This window comes from Lynx rufus, unplaced genomic scaffold (genome assembly GCF_022079265.1).
Source record: "Lynx rufus isolate CCGP_SWC_20201006 ecotype Redwood Valley unplaced genomic scaffold, mLynRuf1.p SCAF_2, whole genome shotgun sequence".
NCBI lineage: Eukaryota > Metazoa > Chordata > Mammalia > Carnivora > Felidae > Lynx > Lynx rufus.
In genome coordinates this window covers 204,845,305-204,869,818 of record NW_025814834.1, presented here as the reverse complement: position 1 = coordinate 204,869,818, position 24,514 = coordinate 204,845,305, and the positions used below count along the sequence as shown (strand labels likewise).

General features: G+C 43.6%; 1 protein-coding gene and 1 pseudogene across 1 annotated transcript; both read right to left on the bottom strand.

Annotated features, from left to right (window-relative positions):
* Window positions 1–8,469: 8,469 nt before the first annotated feature.
* LOC124516670 (uncharacterized) lies at window positions 8,470–8,619 on the bottom strand (annotated as a pseudogene).
* A 441-nt stretch (window positions 8,620–9,060) lies between these two features.
* FUCA1 (alpha-L-fucosidase 1) lies at window positions 9,061–22,237 on the bottom strand. Its single transcript, XM_047084072.1, has 8 exons — window positions 21,836–22,237; window positions 19,832–19,966; window positions 17,568–17,705; window positions 15,548–15,653; window positions 12,948–13,148; window positions 11,281–11,471; window positions 10,040–10,139; window positions 9,061–9,820 (listed from the first exon to the last, which is right to left on the bottom strand). Exons 1-8 carry the CDS (start codon window positions 22,207–22,209, stop codon window positions 9,680–9,682), a joined length of 1,386 nt encoding a protein of 461 aa, XP_046940028.1. The 5' UTR covers window positions 22,210–22,237; the 3' UTR covers window positions 9,061–9,679.
* Between the last annotated feature and the right edge of the window lie 2,277 nt (window positions 22,238–24,514).

Here is a 24,514-nt window from a genome sequence, read left to right as displayed (position 1 = left end):
GCTGGCAGATGAGAGGACGTGGCCTGCCAAGGTCCTCAGCTGAAGAGTCCAGAAACTTAGGCTTCAATTTTGTAAGAGATCCAATCAAGTCTTCCCTACAAACTATCCTGCCCTGGGCTGGTAATTCCAACATGCAATTACTTGAGACATTTGAGTTGATGCAAGGTGTTTGATTTGCTTGTCTCTGTTGAGAAAGATCCTGGGACACACCTTGAGCCAACATTTTGTAAGGGGTTCCATCTTTGTCCCAGCAGCAAACCATCCTGGACCTGTGACCCTCCACATGAGCAGGGAGGCTGAAAGGATATGACAGACCTCTGACCTCCGTTTCGTAAGAAGTTGGATCTACTTATTTCCATCATAACCGTCATCTGGAATCAAATCCAAAACAGCATGGATTTACTCCAGACATTTGAAAAAATTTTAAATATTTATTAATTTTTGAGAGGGGGGAGGGTCAGAGAGAGAGGGAGAAACAGAATCCAAAGCAGGTTCCAGGCTCTGAGCTGTCGGCACAGAACCTCATGCAGGGTTCGAACTCATGAACCGTGAGATCATGACCCAAGCCGAAATCAGACGCTTAACCAACTGAGCCACCCAGGTGCTCCATACTCCAGACATTTGATGCAATACTTAAGACTTAAGAGTTAGGGGCAACTCAATTTTGTAAGAAGTTGGACCTGCCGGTTTTCATAGCAGCCATTCTCCAATAACGACCAACAGTGATGATTTACTCCAGACATTGGATGACATCTTAGAGTTGGGACCACACTTTGGGATTACATTTTTAAGGAGCTGAATCTAGTCTTCTTCTTGAGAACCATCCTGGAAGCACTCCAGTTTGGCATCTTCTGAAAGACTGAAGAGCTGAGGACACACCTGGGGTGTGTAAGATTTGGCCAGGAGCTGGGTCTGTAAGTGAACTCAGCCAGCAGAATTTACTGGGGACCTTTCATACCGTCTGGGAGGCCTTCAGATGCAGGCCACGTTATCTGCCACGTCTCCTTCCAGTGGGATGAGGGGTTAGGGCCGTGGGAGTGGCAATTGTTGAGTCTCCGGCACAACTTTTTCTCATTTTGTGTTAGGTATCTTGTATCTTTCATTGTTACAGAAGAAGGAAGTTTTTCATTGTTTTCTAGTTTCTGGACTGTAGAAATGCAACTGATTTTTATCTACGGATCCAACAACCTGCTAACATATCAGGTTACTTCTAAGAATTCATTTGTATATTCTTTGAGGTTTTGTATGTGGACAATCACACAATCTGAGAACGGCGACAGCTTGGTTTCTTCCTTGCGAATTCTGATGTCCCTTATTTCTTTTACCTGTTTTACTGCATGGGTTAGGACCTCCCAAATAGCACTGAGCACAGTGATACTGGGCACCCCAGCTCACTCCTGCTTTATTTTTTTTTTTTTCAATGTTTATTTATCTTTGGGACAGAGAGAGACAGAGCATGAACGGGGGAGGGTCAGAGAGAGAGAGGGAGACACAGAATCGGAAACAGGCTCCAGGCTCTGAGCCATCAGCCCAGAGCCCGACGCGGGGCTCGAACTCACGGACCGCGAGATCGTGACCTGGCTGAAGTCGGACGCTTAACCGACTGCGCCACCCAGGCGCCCCTCACTCCTGCTTTAAAAGGCTTGCTTCTCAACACCCCCTTTTAGATATAATGTTTGCTGTAAACTGTTAGCGTATGCCCACTTCTGGTCCTGCTTTTCACATAGGTTTGTTGTTGTTGTTACTCTGAATTACAAATGTGATGTATCAGGGGTGGCACCCGGCTGGCTCAGTTGGTAGAGCATGCAACTCTTGATCCCAGGGTCATGAGTTCAAGCTCAATGTTGGGTGTGGAGCCTACTTAAAAAAACTACAAAAAAACCCCACAAAAAACAAATGTGACTTATCAAAAAATATTTCTGAAACTATTGAGATCATCTAGCTTTACTCCGTTAATGTGTTGAATTCACTGGCATTTTTTTCTGATATTAAAGGCAACCTTAAATTCCTGCTATGCAACCAATTTCAACAAGTGTTGTTATACTTTTATGACTGTTACCTGGATTCAGTTTGTGATATTTTGCTTAGGATTTTTTGCATCTTTGGGGGTGAATGGGTGGCTCAGTCGGTTGAGTGTCTGACTCTTGATTTTGGCTCAGGTCATGATCTCATGGTTGATGTGAATGAGCCCCAAGTCGGGCTCTGCAATGGCAGGGCAGGGCCTGATTGGGATTCTCTCTCTCCCTCTCTCTCTGCCTCTCCCTGCCCCCGCATGCTCTCTCTCTCTCTCTCAAAATAAATAAACTTAAAAAAAATTTTTTTAAAGAATTTTTGGGGGGTGTCTGGGTGGTTCAGCTGGTTAAGCGTCTGATTTCTGCTCAGGTCATGATCTCACAGCTCGGTCAGTGCAGAGCCTGCTCGGTTCCTGTCTCCCTCTCTCTCTGCCTCTCCCCAGCTCATGCTTTCTCTCTGTCTCAAAAATAAAAGCATAAAAAAATTTAAAAAAAAGAATTTTTTGGATCTTTATTTATGAGTGGATAGAGCTATCCTATTATTTACTAATTTCCTCTAATTATGGTGTCAAAATTATGGTAGTGTTATGAACGACACGAGGTGTGTTCCCTTTTTCATTGTCTGAAAAACAGTAAGACTTCCAACCTCTTTGGAAGTTTTGCGTGACTCAACTGTAAAACCACCTGGGTCTGGTGTTTTCTTTACGGGAGGATCGTGCAGTACTGATTCAGTTTCTTTAAATGTTAGAGGACTTTCAAGGTTTCTATTTCTCCTTAAGTCATTTGGCTTAGTGCTTTTTTCAAGGAATGTTTTCATTTTATTTGTTTCAAATTTTATTGGTACAAAATCATCCATCTTATTCTCTTTAAGAAATTTAAATTTTGGGGGGCACCTGGGTGGCTTAGTCAGTTAAATGTCTGACTTCGGCTCAGGTCATGATCTCACGGTTTGTGAGTTCAAGCCCCGCGTCCGGCTCTGTGCTGACAGCTCAGAGCCTGGAGCCTGTTTCAGATTCTGTGTCTCCCTCTCTGACCCTCCCCTGTTCATGCTCTGTCTCTCTGTCTCAAAAATAAATAAACGTTAAAATTTAAAAAAAAATTTTTTTTTTTTATTTTTAAGAGAAAGAGAGCAAGGGGAGGGGCAGAGAGAGAGAGAGAGGATAGAGGGAATTCCAAGCAGGCTCCATGCTGTCAGCACAGAGCCCAACTTGGGGCTCGATCTCACAAACCCTGAGATCATGACTGGGGCTGAAATCAAGAGTCGTACACTTAATGACCGAGCCACCCAGGCACCCCTATTCTCTTTTTAATCTTGCTGTGTAGTGTGTTTTCATTCCTAAGATTGTTTATTTGTGCCTTTTCTTTTCTTTTCTTTTCTTTTTTTTTTCTGTTTATTGTTAGTATTTCAAAGAATAAACTATTGGCCCTATTGATCATTATTGTATTCTGCTTCTTGAGTTTCTGCTTTTAATTTCATCACTTAAATATTATTTTCTTTGAATTGGTGCTCCGTTTCCACCTCCCAACCCTGCTTCCTGATTTTTTTTACAATGATATTCCATAACTTATTAAATCTCAGCCTTTCCTTTTTCCCAATATAAATTTAAGGCTATACATTTCCTTTAAGTACACTTTTCCATTTTTTCCCATTTTTTATTGTGGTAAAATACATATAACATACAATTTATCATCTTAATCATTTTTTTTTTAATTTTTAACATTTATTTATTTTTGAGACAGAGAGAGACAGAGCATAAACGGGGAGGGTCAGAGAGAGGGAGACACAGAATCTGAAACAGGCTCCGGGCTCTGAGCTGTCAGCACAGAGCCCGACGCAGGGCTTGAACTCACGGACCGCGAGATCATGACCTGAGCCGAAGTCGGCCGCTTAACCGACTGAGCCACCCAGGCGCCCCATCATCTTAATCATTTTTCAGTGTACAGTTCAGTGGTATGAAATATTCATAATGTACAACCATCACTGTCATCCATCACCATAACTGATTTCATCTTGTAAAACTGAAATTCTATAGCCAGTACCCACCACTCTTATGTCTCTGTGATTTGAAGTATGCTAAGTATCTCAGAGATGTGGAATCTTCTTGTCACTGGCTGATTTCATTTAATGTTCTCAAGGGTTATCCATGTTGTATCATATTGCAGAATTTCCTTCCTTTTTGACATTGAGTAACATATATGTGGCTAAGCAAACTGTGCAATATACAGGTGAAATTAATTGAAAAGCAAACACATATGTAAGTATGTTTCAGTTTGCTTATCCATTCATCTGTCAACAGACACTTGGGTTACCTCTATGTTTTGATGATTGTGAACAATGCTGGTATCAACATAGGTGTACAAATACTCTTTTTGAGACTCTGTTTTCAGTTCTTTGGGGTATACACCCCAAAGTGGAATTGCTGGACCATATGGTAAGTCTACGTCTAATTTTTTTCAGGAAGTGCTACATTGTTTTTCACAAAAGTTGCACCATTTTACATTCCCTCCAGCAATGGTTCCAATTTCTCCTCATCCTTGCCAACACTTATTTTCTGGTTTGTCTTTTTGTTTTTTGATAAAGCTATTCTTATGGTTGTAAAGTGGCGTCTCAGGGTTTTGATTTCTACTTCCCTAGCGATTAGTGATTCTGATCATCTTTTTATTCTTAATGTCCATTTGTATATTTTCTTTGGAAAAATATATGTTGAAGTCCTTTTCCATTTTTAAATTGGGCTGTCCTTCGTTGAGTTTTAGGAGTCTACTACTTTATATTCTGGATTTTAATCAGAATATTAAATAAAATCAATATTTTATTAATATTAAATATTTAATATTATCAGATATATTATTTGCAAATATTTTCTCCCATTCTGAGGTATGCATTCTTTTTTTTTTAAATTTTTTTAAATGTTTATTTATTTTTGAGACAGAGACAGACAGAGCATGAACGGGGGAGGGTCAGAGAGAGAGAGGGAGACACAGAATCGGAAACAGGCTCCAGGCTCTGAGCTGTCAGCACAGAGCCCGACACGGGGCTTGAACTCACAAACCGCGAGATCATGACCTGAGCCGAAGTTGGACGCTTAACTGACTGAGCCACCCAGGCGCCCCGCATTCTTTTTTTTTAACTGAGGTTTGCTCTATAAATCCTGTTGATGGTGCCTTTGGATGCACAAATTTTAAAAATTTTCATTAAGTCCATTTGTCTATTTCTTTTTGTTTTCTGTGCCTTTGGTGTATCCACAAAATCACTACCAAATCCAGTATCATGAACTCTTGTCCTATCTCATCTGTCTTCCAAGAGTTTTATTGTTTTTGGGCCTTACGTGTAGGTATTTGACCCATTTTGAGTTAACCTTGTATGATATCAGAGAAGGGTCTAACTTCATTCTTTTGCACATAGATATCTAGTTTTCCTAGCACCATTTGTCGAAAAGACTGTTTTTTTCCCTCAGTGAATGTCTTGGCACCGTTTTCAAAAATAATTTGATCACATGTGCAAGGATTTATTTTGAGTTTCTCTATTCTAATCCATTTATCTACTTTATGTCTGCTTTATGCCAGTACCATGCTGTTTGGTTACTTAGTAACTAACAGTGTGTGTGTGTGTGTGTGTGTGTGTGTGTGTGTATGGAATCTTCAGGGTTTTCTACATATCAGATTATATCATCTGCAAACAGAGTATGTTACTTATTCCTTTTTATTTTTTTTTTAATTTTTTTTCCAACGTTTATTTATTTTTGCTACAGAGAGAGACAGAGCATGAATGGGGGAGGGGCAGAGAGAGAGGGAGACACAGAATCGGAAACAGGCTCCAGGCTCTGAGCCATCAGCCCAGAGCCCGATGCGGGGCTCGAACTCACGGACCGCGAGATCGTGACCTGGCTGAAGTCGGACGCTTAACCGACTGCGCCACCCAGGCGCCCCACTTATTCCTTTTTAATTTGGATACCTTTTATTTCTTTTTCTTGACTAGCTGCTCTGGCTAGGACTTCCAAATAGAAGTGGTAAAAGCAGGAATCCATGTCTTGTGCATGGTCCTAGAGGAAAAGCTTTCAGTCTTTCACCATTGAGTATGATGTTTGCTATAGGTTTTTTATATGGCTTTTATTATGTCGAGGTAGTTTGCTTTTAGTCCTAGTTTCTCGAGTGTATTTTTCACAAAAAAGTGTTGGATTTTGTCAAATGCTTTCATCAGTTGAGATGATCACGTTTTTTCCCCTTCATTTTGTTAATGTGGTGTATTATGATTGATTTCTGTATCTTGAACCATCCTTGCATTCCATGAATAAATTCCACTTGGTGATGGTGTAATACTTTGAATATTTTGCTGATTTGGGTTTGCTAGTATTTTGTTGAAGAGTTTTGCATCAATGATCATAGCGATATTGGTCTGTAGTCTTCTGGTAGTGTCTTTGTCTGGGTATGATATGAGTTTAATGCTGGTCTCGCAGAGTAAGTTAGGAAGTTTTCTCTCCTCTTTAATTTTTTGGAAAAGTTAGTTCTTTAAACAGTAGAATTTGTCAAGAAGCTATTGGGTCCAGGGATTTTCTTTGACAGATTTTAAAACTATTGATTCAATCTCCTTACTAGTTATAAGTCTATTCAGGTTTTCTATTTCTTTGTGATGCAGTCTTGGTAGGTTTTGTTTTTAGGAAATTTCCCACTTCATCTAGGTTATCCAGTTTGTTGGAGTACAACTGCTCATTAGTTTTCTCTTATAGTCCTTTTTATTTCTATAGAATTAATAGTAATGTCCCCATTTTCATTTTTATTTTAGTAATTTGAATCTTTTTTCATCATAGCTACAGGTTTGTCATTTTGCTGATCTTTTCAAAAAATGAACTTTAAAAAAAGTTTTTTTTTTAGAGACAGCTCACATGCAAGTAGGAGAGGGGGGCAGAGAGAGAAAATCTTTTTTTTTTATTTTTTATTTTTCAATATATGAAGTTTATTGTCAAATTGGTTTCCATACAACACCCAGTGCTCATCCCAAAAGGTGCCCTCCTCAATACCCATCACCTACCCTCCCCTCCCTCCCACCCCCCATCAACCCTCAGTTTGTTCTCAGTTTTTAAGAGTCTCTTATGCTTTGGCTCAGAGAGAGAAAATCTTAAGCAGGCTCCACACTCAGTGCAGAGCCTGACACAGGGCTCAATCCCATAACCCTGGGATCATGACCTGAGGTGAAATCAAGAGTTGGATGCTCAACTGACTGAGCCACGCGGGTGCCCTGAAAAAACAATTATTTCATTTATCTTCTCTATTGTTTTTTGGTTCTCTATTCTGTTGATCTCTGCTCTAACATATGGTCTTTTCTTCAATCTTTGTTCTTTCAGTTCCTCAGGCTCAATAATTTCCATTGTCCTGTCTTCAAGTGCGGTATCCTTTCTTCTGCTTGGTCAAATCTGCCTTTGAATCCCTCTGGTTAATTTCTCATTTTAGTTATTGTACTTTTCAGCTCCAGAATTTTGTGTGTGTGTGGTTTCTTACGTTATCTAGCTATCTATTGACATATGTTTCATTCATACATCATTTTCTTGAATTTCTCCCACAGCTTCCTTTAGTTTTTGAGTGTCTTTAAGGCAGCTGTTTTAAGGTCTAATTTATCTGCCATCAGGTCTTTTACAGAGACTTGTTTTTAAGTTTCTGTTGATTCACGTTTTTCTTTTGAAGGGACATGTTTCCCTGTTTCTTTGCATGCCTGGTGATTTGTTTAAAACTGGACATGTCGTAACTCTGGAAATCAGTTACTACCCTCCTGGGTTTGCTGGGGTTTTGTTGTTGTTACTGTTTTTGTATTTTGATTATTGTAGGCTGTTTCTATGCTGAGGATAATCCAGAGGTATAAACTTAAGGTCTCCTCGGGTCTTTTCTGAGCCTTTCCCTGGGCATGCATGGCCACTTTCTAATTTTCCTCATACATGCAGTTGCCTTTGAATATCCTAGTTTTTAATGTCTGGCTCCCCAAATGGGTAATATTTGAATGGGAGAGGGGAGGGCACTAGCCCTTTAAATCCACTGGAAGTCACTTTAGCCCAAGGAGGAGGGGCTTGCAACAATGGGGGAGGCACAACAATGGCTGCCCACCTCTGTGACCAGAAGCAGCCATCAGAGATCCGAGCTCAAATTCCAGGTATTTGGAGGCAGGGTCCTTTTTGCCCTCTTGGGCTCTCACGAGCTGTGTGCAAATTGCTCCAGGAACACATTCATAGCTGCTTGTTCCATGGCTGGGGGTGGGGGATAGGCAGCTAAGTTGACCAACACTAACCACAATTTACCATCCAAATCTTCCTCTGGAAGTTGGAGCCTTGGTAGACTCCACAGCTCTACAAAAGTTGCATCAAATTCCGCCAGTGCAATTGTCCAGGTCTGGAGATAGATTCCTGGTGCCTCCTCTCTGCCATCTTCCCAGCATCCTCTCTAAAGACTTCATTCCATCTCACAAGGTTCAGTACATAGTGTTCTCAATATTATTCTAAGCATTTTCTCATTCCCTGTATGGTGCCTTCTTTGATCAGTGAGTTATTTTAAAGTATGTTTTAATTAGCAATAATCATGCCTCGGATAAACCTCATTGGCTATGATACTGCCACTGTGCAAAGCTATTTTAAAGTCTCTTTTAAAACTTCCAAACCTATAGGCTTTTTTCCTCCAGGTTTTTATTTTTTTATGGTCCTTTAATTATGTTGCAGACATCTGTATGATAGTGTCCCTTTGGTATTTATAAATATTCCATGTGCTTGAGAAAACAAACATTCCTTAAACGTCGTGTTAAGATGTCTAAATATATCTACCAAATAAAAAAGAAATGGAAAATCTGATTAGATCTATAATTAAGGGGGGGGGGGGGCTGAACTGGTAGCCAACTCAAAAGAAGCAGTATTAGAGAAGCAAAAAAATCAAGGAATTATGTTCTCTGTTCTGCATTAAGGAGACTTGGTGAGTCTTTTTTTTTTTTTTTCTTTTTACAGAAATATAAAGCTTTTTATAAGCAGTCCATATAGAAACTGGGAGAAGAAGACTACAACATGCTTTTTGGTAGAAATGATTTGATATAAAAATTTATTCATTTGATCGTATTTTAAAAAGCAAGGCAGAATCACATTCATTTCCTTCATAATATCTCTGTAAACAAACTGGACTTCTGAGTCCCTAGTTTGCTTTGGAAACTTTCAAAGAGCTGACCACCTGCAGTCTAGCAAGCCTCTTCTTTCCCTTCCAGGCTCTCCACCTCTTGGAAGGGTGAGGATGACAAATGACACTAGGTAAACAGCATGTGGTTGAGCTTGCTAAACCTTTTTCACCTCCTTCCACAGGCAATAGGGTGACTGGTTTATTCTTTACCTGAAGTCACTGAGTAAGCAAACAGGTTTCGAACACAGAGAATGGAGGGAAGTTTCCAGGGTAGAGAATTTCCCGAGTTAGGAAGAGAAGGATGAACTCAGAGCTTAACCGATTAGTTCCTTCTGCTCAGAGAGAGACATGCTAGCCATGGATCTCAGATCCCTGATCCACAGAGACATCAGTACAGACACTCAGTTCCTTTGATTAAAATGTGTTGGAAAATCCAGCTCCGAGTAGAGAAGTAGTTTATTACAACGATGGTGCTATAAGAGGAAAATCAAAACAGCAAAGAGAAGACCGTTCTGCCTGAGCTCCAGTGGTCACTCCACTCCTACCAGCTTTATAGTCCAACCAAAGTCAACTGGGAGAGTAAGGAGTGGTAACTGGGGCAGATAAATGAGTAGACCTCCTTCCGGATCTGTAGACCATTTCAGATCTTTTTGGATCCCCAGCATCGTTATCTGCAGAAAGTAAAAGGGAATGATCACACATCAGTGCACTGAGTACAGAATACAGTGCACTGAGTACTGAACACAGAATACAGCCACACCGGGCCAGGGCAGGGCAGAAGGGGATTCAAAATGGGGGAAAACTGGGGCCAAAGGGAAGAAACAGAGATGACCTCCCATTCCTTTAAAAAAAGTTACCTCTCAGAAAGGACAGACTGAGAGGCTCCTTACCTGTGTAGTCGAGGTAGTTATGGGGGATGCGAGGCTTAAGACTCCATTTTCTGGCCAGTGCAGGAAAATGGCATAAACAGTTGTTTCTCTTGAGGTATACCTGGGAAAAAAGAAACACCGTTGTCAGAAATACCTGGCTTGTGACCCTGACACATAACCTTATACATCTCCCTTTCAGTTATCTACCAACTCCAAGACCTTGAGTCTGTCACTGCTGCTAGGAAGTGATGCTTACTTGGATACCAGGTCTGCAGGAAGGAAAGAAAACAGCCTTGGAAGGCTCTTTTTGGTGATCTCTTCCATTTTCCTGCTCTACTGGGCTAGAAATTTTCTTTAAAAAATTTTAACGCTTATACTACTTATTTCACATTGAAGCCACTTCCCTTATTATTCAAATCTTTTTTCAACCCCAAATCCGTGGGAGAACAGCAGAGGATCTAACAAGGGCAAGATGTACAATAAAGACGCATTTGTTCTTGAGGGTTCACCAGGCTTAGAGAAGAGGATGAAAATCACTAAATAGAAATTCACTCGAAACGGAAGGATGAACGTGTTTCCCCTGATCCAAAGACCTATGTGCTATGGTGTAACACCTGCAGATACCTTTCACTGAGCACTTTGTATACGCTGGGCATGCTCTCGGATGCTTTACATAAGTTATCGCACTTAACCATCACAACAACTCCAGGAAGTTAAGTATCTGTGCCCTGCTTCGCATTTGAAAAACACAGGCCCAGGGTCAAATAACTACATTCGAAATTCCAAGTTTCGATCACAACTTCTCCACTAGTTACCTTTGTGGTCCTAGGGTTAGGAACTGTATAGAACTGCCCTGGGTCCCCTTCTCACTTGCAACATGGGGATGATAACAGTGTCCGCTTGGTGGGGCTACTGAAGGGATTATGTGAATGGGAAGAATTTGGATTGGAGCCTAACACACTGTAGGTGCTGTGCAAGTATTGGCTATTACTATTTTTAGAGATAGGGTAACAAGGTCAAGTATGTTAACAGATGCCTCGTGGCTCCTTCCTCCACGAAGCCCACCACACCTCTCACGAGTCAAAGATATCCTGGTGGCTTCAGACATAAATTGGGGTACAAATTTAACAGCAAAAGAACGGCTCCAGGTTTCCTCAATCAAGATGGCTTCCAGCCTGGCTTCTAACACTGTGGACCCGAGGAGACGCCAGTTTGGGACGGGCCGACGTCCTGCTCCCGCCCGCAACGAAGGACAAGCTCACCACACAGACGTCGTGTTCTTCTCCAGTTGCTTCCTCCACGGTTTAGAGGAATAGATGGCCTCCCCATTGATGCTCAGCCACTTCCCAACAGCAAGAAGCCTTTCTTGGAAGATGGGAACTATCAGCCCGTCTTTAGTTGGTCCAATGTTGAGAAGGTAGTTGCCTCCCAAGCTCACTGTCTGAACCAGTTCCTGGAGAGAGCAGAACAGTGAAACCATAGCTACGAGTGCCAAGCCCAGCATGATGCTGAGAACACATAGGTATTTTTTTTATTAAAAAAAAAATTTTTTTTTTAACGTTTATTTATTTTTGAGACAGAGAGAGAGCATGAACGGGGGAGGGTCAGAGAGAGAGGGAGACACAGAATCTGAAACACATAGGTATTAAGAAAAAGAATCTCCTTTGGTGAATAGCCTTTACCCTTTTGAAAATGCCATATATTTTTTGTCATTATGAAAGCTGGATGGGCTTATATGAGAAAACTGAAAAAATCCTGCCACAGAGTGGAGAAATAGATTAACTTGAATTCCAGGAAGTGATCATGGGTGCTTCCGTGTCAGCCTGCACTTCCCACGGTGTGGCACGCACTGGGAAGGTCATGTGTCAGAAGGGGAAAGGGTAAGCAGGGAAGGGGAGGACAAAACACTTTGCTGTGATGTGATCCCATGGAGCCACATAGAGAGAATATGGGGATAAGACAAGAGAGATTTTGAGGGGGGTGCTAGGGGCACTTTGGGGACATGGACAAGATCTGCAGAATTCAGGATGCTCTGTATGAAATGGGCTATGTAGCCTGGGTGGCTCAGTTGGTTAAGTGTCCGTCCGCCTTTGGCTCAGGTCGTGATCTTACAGTTCGTGGGTTCGATCCCCGCGTCGGGCTCTGTGCTGACAGCTCGGAGCCTGGAGCCTGCTTGGGATTCTATGTCTCCCTCTCTCTCTGCCCCTCCCCCACTCGTGCTCTGTCTCTCTCCCTCTCTCAAAAATAAATAAATAAACATTTAAAAAAAAAAAAAAAGAAATGGGCTACATAAATATATATGCTGTCTCTCTGGGAAAAGATGCTGTAAAGAAATATATTCTTCAAGGCTTCTGGAGTGGGGTGTGTGTGTGTGTGTGTGTGTGTGTGTGTGTATTTACTATGACCTCAAACAGGTGCACTTCAAGGAGGCCCAGAAAAATTATGGTTACACTCATAAAATTTTAAAAAGGAGAATTTGTTACAGTATCCCAAAGACACTACACCACCAACTTTTGATACTCCCTTCTGGTCTTTTTCCTATGCAGTGGAAATAGATTTTATATAGCTGTGGTAATTCATAACTTATTTTTTCACGCAATCCCCAGGCACTGACCCAATATTACATTCATAAACTTAATAGTCAAGGAAAATCCCCAAATCTACTTAAATATCCCCTTATGGCTGCCAGAAATGAACACAACCCACATGTCCAACTGCAGATAATCCTGGGAAGAACATCTCTGTATGTAAAACCTTCTTCTGTAATTACAATGATTTCCTTAGGACAGGTTTCTGTGGGTATGTTCAACGACCCCAGTGGGTCGACAGATCGACCTGCACTTCCATCCCAGAATGCTCCCACCACTCTTAGTTAGAAAGCTAGTTGGAGATAGTAGTTAACAAACACCTAACTCGTAAGCGTTCTTACCGAAATGATTTCACACTCAGTTGCGACGTCAGATAGCACCATGTTGCGACGATAGCCCCAGGAGAACTTGTCTATGGAGCTACACATTTCCCACTTGTGATTTGGCAAGCTCTCTGGCTTGAATTTATCCTGACAGTTGTAGTATCCTCCATGGTGACAGGAACAGTTCTGACCCCATCGGTCATTTACCACTACCTTGTCCTAAAGGAAGAAAGAGTACTGGGTCACCAGAGGTCAAACCACCTAGCTTCCTTATGTAATGCTGTTTGGTAAATTAAGTATGTATCTGGACAGAAGGAGCAGACTTGGTCTACAACAGTGGTTCTCATTTGGGGGCTGTTTTACTCTGGAGACTTTTGGCAAAGTCTAGAGACATTTTTGGTTGCCACAGTTGGGGTGGTGCTATTGCTACCTATGGGTAGAGGCCAGGGATGCTGTTAAATGTCTCACAACAAAACATCCAGCCCCAAATGTCAACAGTGCTAGGCTGAGAAACCCTGCTAGGCCCATAGGTAACGTCAGAGCTGGAAGAGCCTGTTTTAAAGACCATCTGGTAAACCACTTCTTCTATAAAGGAGGAATGGAGAGAAGACTTGCCCAAGGTCACATCCCTGGGCAGAGTTTCAGGGAGCTGGGATTGTGAAGCTGGTAGGTGAACCCAGCCCAAGATGCTTTCCACTCTATAACCCTGACTTCCTTTTCCTAGGTAAAGAAAAGTCGGCAAATATTCTTTTCCTTCCTTCAAATCTTTGCTGAACTCTGAGAAATTATGCAGATTATCTCAATGTTAATGATTAATACTACCATTATGCTCATGCTGGCATATCTAAGGTGAATAAAACAGTTTTTGTCCTTAGAGATCCAGCAGAGACTGACTGAGGAGACAGACGTGTGGACAATATGACAGCACAGCAGAGTTAATTACCTAACTTAAAGGGGAAACACTAATCCGGGAGTGTTTCTCAATTCTAGCAAAGAATATGAATTGTCAGAAGCCAGATTTAGTTAACATTTAACTAATACTTATTAGGCGCCTAACTGGCTAAGTACTGTTCTTGGGGTTGGGGATGTAGCAATGAATAGACCCAAAACCTTGCCCTCAGAAAGCTGACCCTTTAGTGAGAGAGAGTTAAGTAACAAGGCAAGTGACATCTGAAAAAATGTTAAGCCAGGTAGTGCTAAGAGAAAAAGCCAGCAGGGAGACAGGGGCATGCTGCAGTTTCAGACAGGGGGACTAGGAAGGCTGCACGAATCAGATGATCTCTGGGGGAAGACTGGAGGAAGCACAGGAGGGAGCAATGTGGGAATTACGGACAGAAGGAACAGTAAGGAAAAGGGACTTCTCCTAAAAGCACTTTCCCAAGATGAGCATAGCTCCGAAATAACCCTCCTTCCTAACGCACGAGAAAGCGTAGAACAAGAGTGTGCAGAACAGCACCTGCAGCGTCCCACCCGAGGGTGCACATCGGAGCCGGTCCAGGGTGAGCACCTTGGGGAAAGCCCGTTTTAAGCTGTGCCCCTGAGTCCCTCCACACTTAGCAAATCCCAGAAAACCACTCTTAATTTCTAGTTGCCACATCGGTTTTTCCCTTTTTACCTCCTGAATTTAGTAACGGTTACCCAACAAGCTCCTTAGGAGGTTTATGAATCTACCAAGATAGCTCAGTACAACCTGGTGCTATACTTGGATTTTTCTTGAAAATCCACAACAAATCCAGAATATGCAGAATTGTTAAATTTTTGTGCGGTGAAGACCCAGGCTTCTGTGACTTTGTAAGCGTACGGAAATACAAACCAGAAATGGGCAGCTATACAGTGTCATAGTGCTGAGTATGTAGCAGGGGGGAGGAGGAGGGGGAGGGGAGGGAGGCAAAGTTCCGTCAAGAATTTGGATAGAAGGGAAAGGAAATTTCCTCGAGAGTTAAACCACATGACCAACACAGATTAGGTACAGTCATAAATATGTACATCTCATTCCCATCATTTAATTTTTATGTTTTGTCTATTAATTTGGGGGGGAGGGCTGGTTTTTTGTTTTTTTTTTTTTTCATTTATAATGTTCCTGTGCTTAATAGTATATTTTACTTTCTCTAAGTCTCTGGGATTTCTACATACTGCTTCTATTCTACTCCTTAAATTTAACAAGATGTAAACCTCTGTTGTCAAAGTCAAGAATCAAAGGTGGCTCAGTCCATTGAGCGTCCAACTTCAGCTCAGGTCATGATCTCATGATCTGTGAGTTCGAGCCCTGCGTCGGGCTCTGTGCTGACAGCTCAGGGCCTGGAGCCTGCTTCGGATTCTGTCTCCCTCTCTCTCTGCTCCTCTCCCATTCATGCTCTGTCTCTCAAGAACAAGTAAATATTAAAAAAAAAAAATTTAAATCAAGAATTAAAGAAGAAAAAGAAAAGCTTATACTCTAAGGAAGGGGGGAAAAGGAGAAACCCTTACTACCCATGAAGTCCCCTGGTGCCTACCACCTCCACGTTGCTATTAGTATTTATTATTGCTGCTGTTGTCACTGTTATTACTCCAGATCTTGGCTCCTTACTCTTTCTTTTCTCATAACAGACAAATAAGAGAGAAGTCATACAATCACATGCCTTGACTGGGCTATCATTGTAGAGCCAAGAAAGAAACTCTGTAGAGTTCCAGTAAGTATCAGGACATTCCCACTCTCCATCAGACCAAATCAAGTCAGGTTCATACCTGAAAGATACACAATTAGGAAAGTTTATCATCTGAATCTGTTCGCAGTAAGGTCTTACGGATCTATTTTGCAACAAATATAAAAATTTCTCCCGTTTTGAAAGTACCAAAAAATTACATGGTGCAGAGAATGTGGAAAACTAAAGAGACAAAAACAACAGCTGTAACTGTTATGGTTCCTCATATAACCGCTGTTTAATACACAATATTTTGGTATATCTCCTCCTAATCTTTTTTCAATGTCTTCCGAAAAAAGAGTCGTAATCAGTATATATACAATTTGATTTCCTTCCAGCAACTACTTCTGATCAAGAGTGGTGCTCCAGAACTGTAGGATTAGGGTGTCTGCTTTTAAGATGTATTAAGCGCTTCGGGGCGCCTGGGCGGCTCAGTCGGTTAAGCGTCTGACTTCAGCTCAGGTCATGATCTCGTGGTCTGTGAGTTCTAGTCCCGCATCAGGCTCTGTGCTGACAGCTCAGAGCCTGGAGCCTGCTTCGGATTCTGTGTCTCCCTCTCTCTCTGCCCCTCCCCCGCTCACACGGTCTCTCAAAAATGAATAAATGTTAAAAAAAAAAAAAAAGCTTCAACTATTCCACCAAATGCGCTGTTTTTGGACAACTGCCATAGCTTCAACTATAAAGGATCTTCTGAGTCCACTTGAGCCACAGCTGCACCTTTCACATATTGACACTCTGAGCTCTATGCGGCGTGAGCACACGCACCTATGAGGTAAGCACGATTATTCCCATTTAGAGAGCAAGAACCTGACGCTCAGCAGGGCAGTGTGTTTTAGGTGGCAAAGCCTGTAAGTAATAGGAGCTGAAACTCAAGTGCAAATTTACCTCATGCCTGATCCTGTGCTGTGCTCTGTAAGCAGGACAGCAAGTGGACTTCAGGAAAAAGATTGCCTGTCTGAGGCAAGATATAACGCAGGTGGCCTGTGTGGTACCGTGTATGAGAAACTGTATTAGGCACTTTATACTCATCATTACCTCATTAGTTTCCACAACAGCCCTGCAGTGTCTATTAACCTCCTTTCTCAGGTAAAGAAACGGAGATCTAGACAGATTAAGGAGTTTGTTCAAGGCCATACAGCCAGCAAGAAAAAGAACCGGGTTTCAGATCCAGTTCTGTCGGGACTCCGAACCTCTGAGGGTCTCTTACAACCGTACTATTTCCTTAGGGAAGTCATCTGGACGCAAGGAGTTTTGTTTTTGTTTTGGTCTAAAATGAGAGTCCAGGCAGAGATGGCTGCCGCTAGAGTCTTAAAGGTTCACCATCCTCTACGAGGTGGCACGCCCAGGTGCGAGAAGGGAAAACTAGAAATAAAACATGGTGAAGACTAGTGATGAACCCAATGCGAAAGTGATCGTTTTAATGATAATAATGATAACGCCACCCTTTTTCTGTACAGGCAAGGTGACAGGTACTTTTCACATACCGTTCTGAGCCCTATGTAAAAGGCATTGTTTCCCTACTTTACACGGTGAGAATCTGAGGCTCAGAAGGGTAGTCATTTAAGGCTTGTAACAAGAGCCAGGGTTCAAATGCAAATCTGCTGGATGCCAAATCCTACGCAGGGTTCTTTGGGCCTTGTTGCCCCTCTGCAAGGTCCCGACAGAGAAAACTACATGTAAAGAGGGACTGAAGTTTTGACTTAACCACCATCCTTGGTTTTGTTCATTTTAACCTATAAAGACAATTATGACCACATTATGGGAGTTTTGAGAAGTAGAGGAGGAAAAAAATATATTCTGTCTTAATACAAACCACCATTCTTATTTTGATGTCTTGTAGATTTTTTTCCATAGTCCTTCCTTTCCCCTTCCCCCCAACTTAACAGTATTCTATAGGAAGCTCTAATTTCACTGATAAAAGTCGTAAGACCAAAAAGAATTTTTTTTTTTTTTTTACCTGTAAACAAGGTCGTACAGTTCTGGCATTGTTTTTGCATGGACAAAATGCTGTGTTTTGAAGCCATTTTTCTTATCAAGTAGGTAGAGTGGGTGGAACCATTCTAAAAGTGAGTGATAGAGTCCATAACGCATGTTCCTGAAAAAGAAAAACAGAACAGTACCTGTCCAGTAAGCAAAGAAAAAAATAACTTAGTTTAAGAAAAATCAGTGACAGCATTTTACATCTCAGTGAAACTCACCCGTAAGGGTATGCAGGGCAGTGGGATCCCAAACCATTTCCTTAAATTATGTCTTATCATTAACTTAAACAAGATGATTGGGTTTTTGATAATACACATGACTACTTTTTATACATAACTATCTTAACACCAAATGTGATTTAAACCATATTTTCTCTATGTCCGTTATCTCAGTAATGACACATAGTTCTTTTTTAAGAACTGTTTTTCGGGGCGCCTGGGTGGCTCAGTCGGTTAAGCAGCCGACTTCGGCTCAGGTCATGATCTCGCGGTCCGTGAGTTCAAGCCCCGCGTCGGGGGGGCTGTCAGCACAGAGCCTGGAGCCTGTTTCAGATTCTGTGTCTCCCTCTCTCTGACCCTCCCCTGTTCATGCTCTGTCTCTCTCTGTCTCAAAAACAAATAAACATTAAAAAAAAAAAAAAATTAAAAAAAAAAAAAAAGAACTGTTTTTCTCTGTCAGTCATAAGAAAGAATACATATTGTAAAGATACTGGGAAATAGAAAAAAATATAAAGAATATCCAAAATCTTATCTCTCAGAAGTGATCATTAGTAACATTTTCTATTTAGTTGAAATTAATGAATACAGGTTTATTGTTTCATTTACCTAAGATTTACTAATAGTTCTTAACATTGAAATGTTAAGAATTCTTAGCCAAAATGAAAAAGAGTCAAAGTGACCTATTTTTGTACACAATAAAACTTGTTTTGAGTTCTAAGTGGTGAGTGTCACAGAAATGCTATACTCAGTAAGAAGTAAGGATAACACTGCAACCGCACAGATAAGGCAGAAAGCATTAGAGTTAAGTGTTTCATCATATGACCTGGGGCCTAACCAGGTACAAAGAAGGTAAAAATCAAGGACGGTAAAATCCAGATCTCATCAACATCTCAGAGTTTTACAGCAGGACTGTGAGCCAAGCACAGCATTGGGAGACTGAATATTGAACAGGTGACCAGAGTCAGTAAATGCTTTCTTTATGGCCACATAGCATTTTAGACTTTGTGGGCCTCACGGTCTCTATCACAACTCTGAAGTTGCAGCCTGAAGCAGCCCCAGACATAACCCATAAATGAGTGGACGTAACTGTGTTCCAATCAAACTTTATTTATACAAATAGGCAGCTGGCCTATCCCTGAAACAGGGCAGCAAGTTTACCAAATCACAAAAGAGTGGGATTGGGCAGGGGACAAATACTACTTTTCCTCTCCACAGGCAAACATACCTAGAATTGTAGGGCACAAAACCAGGATAATGGGGTTCAAAGCCCACTTCTACCATTTCCTAGCTCTTTGATCTTGGGAAGTTACTTTTTTTTTTTTTTTTAATGTTTAACGTTTATTTGAGAGAGAGAGAGAGAGAGAGGGAGTGAGAGCACCAGCAGAGAGAAGGAGAGAAAATCCCAAGTAGGCTCCGAGCTCTCGGCACAGAGCCTGATGTGGGGGAGGCTCCATCCCAGGAACAGTGAGAGCATGACCTGAGCCGAAATCAAGAGTCTGATGCTTAACTGACTGAGCCCCCCAGGCGCCCCTTGGGAAAGTTACTTCTTATTAAGTTGATAAATATTAGGAAGCATTAATTAGAATCAACCAAGCGGCTCCTTACCTCACTTTTTGGCTGCTCTAACTGCCCTTTTCAGTTCCCTCTGGATCTACCATGCATCCAAACTTTCTCCGAATGCCTGCAAAGCTGTATGTTGACAGCTAAGGGGGACACAAAAATGACAGACCCAGTCCTTCATCAGCCACTAGAAAAGGCCTTGGGTTGCAAGGCCTTCCAGAAAGAATCCTTCACAGAGTGCAAATGAGGCATTGTGGGCTACTCTGGGTATCCTTCACCTAAACAAGGCCATGACCTTCTCTCACGGTATCATGAAAAGTTCAGGCATGAAAAGTGCTGGGCATCAGAGCCTGCTAATTCAAAGGCCAGGCTACTCGCTGAACGTAAACTTAGACGACACGTAAGATCGGAGAGAAATGGTGCATCAAAAGACATGAGAGAGTAACCATCTGTAGATACCTACCTCTTCTGAACAGCTTTTCCCAACTCACCAACCAAATCGCGATGGGGACCCACATCCTTGGAGTTCCAGTTCCAAGACACAGGACTTGGCCAGTTTGTGAAGCCTTCGTGATGCTTTGTTGTCAGGACTACGTATCTGTGGACATCAAAACTACATGAGCAAAGGAAGCAGGCGGCGGGCCACAAGCGTGAACTTACCCAGCATGCCTGAGGGTTTTAAAAATGGTCCGGAGAACTTGATTACAGAAAACGTACTTGCATGGGTAATTACATTAGCGACACCCAGGGAGCTGCTGCAGTCACAAATCCCCATGGGGAGTTTTAGGAATGGAAGCAAACTTAAGGAGGACAATTCTTTAGTCCCCAGCCAAGGAGGACGCCCAGAGGGAAGGGAGGAGTAGATAAGGGAAAAGAAGTGCACCTTAGCTCTCCAGTTCTGGAAATAGCAGATGATAGAAAAGTAAAGGCAAAGGTCACCTGGATTGCCTCTCACTTACAGAGGTGACAAAAGACCAAAAGAACTGGGGAGAAAAATGTCGAAATAACAACCAAATCACTCAACATCTCATTTGCTTTAATGGCAGAAAAACAGAGGAAGCCTGCACGTGATAATTTAATCACTGGCTGTAGTAGGGAGCTCTAGGACTTGAAAGGCCAGATAGATAGTACTTCAGCCTTTGTGGCCCCCACTCCTCTCCGTAGCATATCCTTTTTCTTTTTTAAACCCTTTAAAATGTAAAAATCATTCTCATCTCATGGAACTTATAGAAACAGGCGGAGGGGACCCATCTCTCGGGCCACAGTATGCAGACCCCTGGTGTGGTGGAAAGAACCTTCGCCTTGGAGTCATGAGATTTGGATGCAAGACATTAGTTCCCTTCCTCTGTCTGGGCTAGTCACCTGAGCTACAAAATAAGGGGTCTGGACAAAGGATGTCTCCCAGATTTTAATTTTTTGTCATTTGTAAAGTATGGATCTCTAAGGCTCCCATTAGACAGTGACCACCTCCTCCATTTGGTCAAGCCTTATGTTCCCACATATTTATTGGCAAACACTAGTAAGAGTCAGCTGTAATTTTTTTTTAGGACAAAAGAACTTACCCAAGGGAAACTAAAACCCAGAAAATGACTGAGAAGACAAGGTAAGGGTGGAAGGCCACTCTAAGCCAGGAGCCCGGAAACCTCCCGGCCTCCATTCTTACCCTCTTCCAACCTGCTTCCCTCCCGGCCGCCAAGCTGATTCTTCTAGAAGCTGAAGGGAACCATCCCCTCACTTCACACCTGACTTCACACACTGCCCTCATGGATTAGTCCTTCAGGATTGGCCCCAGCCTTTAACAGCCTCTCCCTTCCCCATTTCAGCATGCCACACTCTCAGTTCTCTGCACCGACCACACTCAAGCTCCAACAGTTATCAAAACAGTTCAGACATTTCTTGAGCACTTTCTGTGTGCAGGGCACTGAGAAGAGCAGGTGAGTGAGAACTGGTACTGTTGTCCAAATGGACTGCACACCAGAACTCCCCTCCCCTCCCTCTTCCCCTGGGAGATATTAAGGCTGAAACGAACTAAATACACCCCTTTCTATCACCATGGAAGGAGGCTGCAGGGAGGTAACAAAACTCCAGACCACTGGATTAAAATTCTGGAATCCTGATTGTCTTGTTGACCTGGAAGGACATTAGGTATCAGAGCTCAATCGTCTCGATCAACAGGTGTAGACAAGGGGGCTTTCCAGACCACCACCTCCCTGAAAGCTTTATTTTCTTCGAACCCCCCAGCAGACGCGCCTTCTCCTGATCAGGAGTGCTACATTCAGTTCTGCATCCTTCAGGAGGCAAATCACAGGCCCCGGGGGGACCTTAAGTCGGCCAGGCAGCCGTGCGACCCGGGGACAGCGGCCTCGCCTCCCCCCCCCTCCCGCCCCGCCCCCACTCAGTTCCCACCTGCCCAACGTCAGCCCGAGCCGGGAACGCGAGCTCCGCCGGTCCCCGCGGCGACACTCACTTGGCCCCCGCCGCCTGGAAGAGATCGGCCCAGCTGTCCGGGTTGAAGAAGCGCGCGGTGAATTGCGGCCCGAAGTCGGCGTAGCTGAAGCCGGGCGGGTAGTTGTCCCTCATGAACTGCTCGTACTGCGGCAGCCCCTCGCCCTTCCAGTGCCACCAGAACCACTCGCTGCCCCAGGCCGGCACCGAGAACACGCCCCAGTGCACGAACACCCCGAACTTGGCCTTGTCGAACCACTCCGGCAGCGGCCGGGAGTCCAGACTCTGCCAGTCCGGGGTATAACGGGGCTGAGGCCGGAACCCGCGCACGTATGCGGCTCGGAGCAGCACCAGCAGCAGCAGCACCAGCCCGGCGCCCACCGCCCGCGACTTCATCTCGGAGAACCGAGTGGCGGACTCCGAGCCTCCTCTCCGCTTCTTAACGCGCAGGTGCGGGCCGCCCGGTTCCGCCTACTCTAACTAATGATTGGCTCGGAGGGGAAAAGGGGCGTGTCAACCTAGGCGGCTTGGCGACTGTGTTCCTCTCCGCCGCGGCTTTTCCTGCAGCGCCCTCTGGCGCTCAAAAGGAGAAAAACGCAAAGCGTCGTTGACCGTGATCCCTGAGGGATGAGGAAGTCCCAGCTGGGTTAAATCGTGGGGGTGAGGAAGGCCTGGCGAGTGCTGAGAGCTGGGACTAGTGCATTTTGTCATTGGGAGCCATAGAGGACTTTTCGAACGTTAGTAGAGAAGAGCCAGCCTGGAGGCAGGAATACCAGATGGAAGGGCATAGTGACGGCCCAGGCAGAAATGCGGGCTAGAGGGATGCCAGGGAAGAAGAGGGGGAAGAGTGGGCGCCGAGAGAGGAAGAGCCTCTGTGGTCACTGGGCCCGTCTAATATTTACTGAACTTGCTTTGGGCATTCTGAGGCAATTCAAAGAGTGTAATATCTAATTGGAAAAATGAGACCCTAGAGAACAAACCGAGGGTGGCTGGAGGGGCTGTGGGTGGGGGGGATGGGCTAAACGGTCAAGGGGCATTGAGGAAGACATTTGTTGGGATGAGCACTGGGTGTTATACATAGGGGATGAGTCACTGGAATCTACCCCTGAAATCATTATTGCTCTATATGCTAACTAACTTGGATGTAAATTAAAAATAAACAAATGAAACAAAACCAAACAAAAAAACAAGACCCGGGCACAGGCTGCCACTAAGGAACGTTTTTAGAAGAGCAGAGTGAGCAAATCGAGAGCCCCAGGCCCAAGGAGCGCCCGTGTCAACTTTGTCTCTCAGGGATGTCACCAGCTCCCCTACCCTTTTACACGCTGTGTGCTCAAACAGGTGAGGCCATCAGGTGGGGGAAGCTCAATGACCCCATGTGGCACAGCCAGTCCCCACGTATCAGTGAGAGAGCTGAGGCACATCAGAGTTTGAAGGGACTTTGGAGATCCTGGACACTATCCGCTTCCCTACTTATGGAGGAGGAAACTGAGAGCCAGAGAGGGGATTGGAGTTGCCCTCGGATCACGAGGCTAGTTTGAGCCGGAGGTGGGACCAGAATCCAGGTCTCCAGATGTGGAATCTGTGCCTCTCCTCTACAGGCTGCATCTTTCTGGGAGGGGTTGGAGCCTATGTTGACAAAACCAAGCACTTCCTCATTCAAGGAGTGATAAGGAAATACAGTGGTGTTGCTGATTGAACGGCTAGTTTATCTTCTGTGTTTCTTTCTCTGCAAGATTATGTTAACATAGTGCCCAGAACAGTAAGCATGGACCACCTCGAAAAACCTAACCCAACCCATTTGCACACATCTTCTAGTGATCAGAGTGAGTAATGGGCTCTGACGTTATGGAACTTATCTTGGGGAAGGTAAAATGGGACACTGTGACCTTCACGTCTCCTTATTCTCCTCACCAAAATGTAAATCTGCAGGGACAGGTAGGTGAGAGGCATGGTGACAGTGTGGATAAAACCGGAAGTTGGGAGACCTGCATTTTTGGCACTGGGTATCACCTTGTTGGCTCTTCCTGGGCAAGTCTCGTCCACTGTCTAGGTCCGTTCCCTCATCTAAATAATGAGAGTTCTCAGTGAAATCCACGGACCCCTTTCCCCACTTGCTCACCTCCTCCATAAACTTGAGTTCTTTACTTAGAGCAGAAATTGAGTGTGAATGTGAAAAGAGAGAGGTAGGAAGTGTGGACGTGCAAATGATTTTTAAACTCCAGTTTCATTTGTTAAACAATAAATATTTGCTGAGTGTCAATTTATGCCAGGCACTTGGGGCATTTTCTTTGCTAAAATGAGAGCAGACCCCACGAATGATTAAAGAAAGGCATGCCCAGGGGCGCCTGGGTGGCGCAGTCGGTTAAGCGTCCGACTTCAGCCAGGTCACGATCTCGCGGTCCGTGAGTTCGAGCCCCGCGTCGGGCTCTGGGCTGATGGCTCAGAGCCTGGAGCCTGTTTCCGATTCTGTGTCTCCCTCTCTCTCTGCCCCTCCCCCGTTCAGGCTCTGTCTCTCTCTGTCCCAAAAATAAATAAACATTGAAAAAAAAATTAAAAAAAAAAAAAAAAGAAAGGCATGCCCAAACTTTAAGGAATCACAAGTTCACCTTAAAAAAATCATGCCAGGATGCCTAGATGATTCAGTCGGTTAAGCATCCGACTTCAGCTCAGGTCATGAGCTCACAGTTCGTGAGTTCGA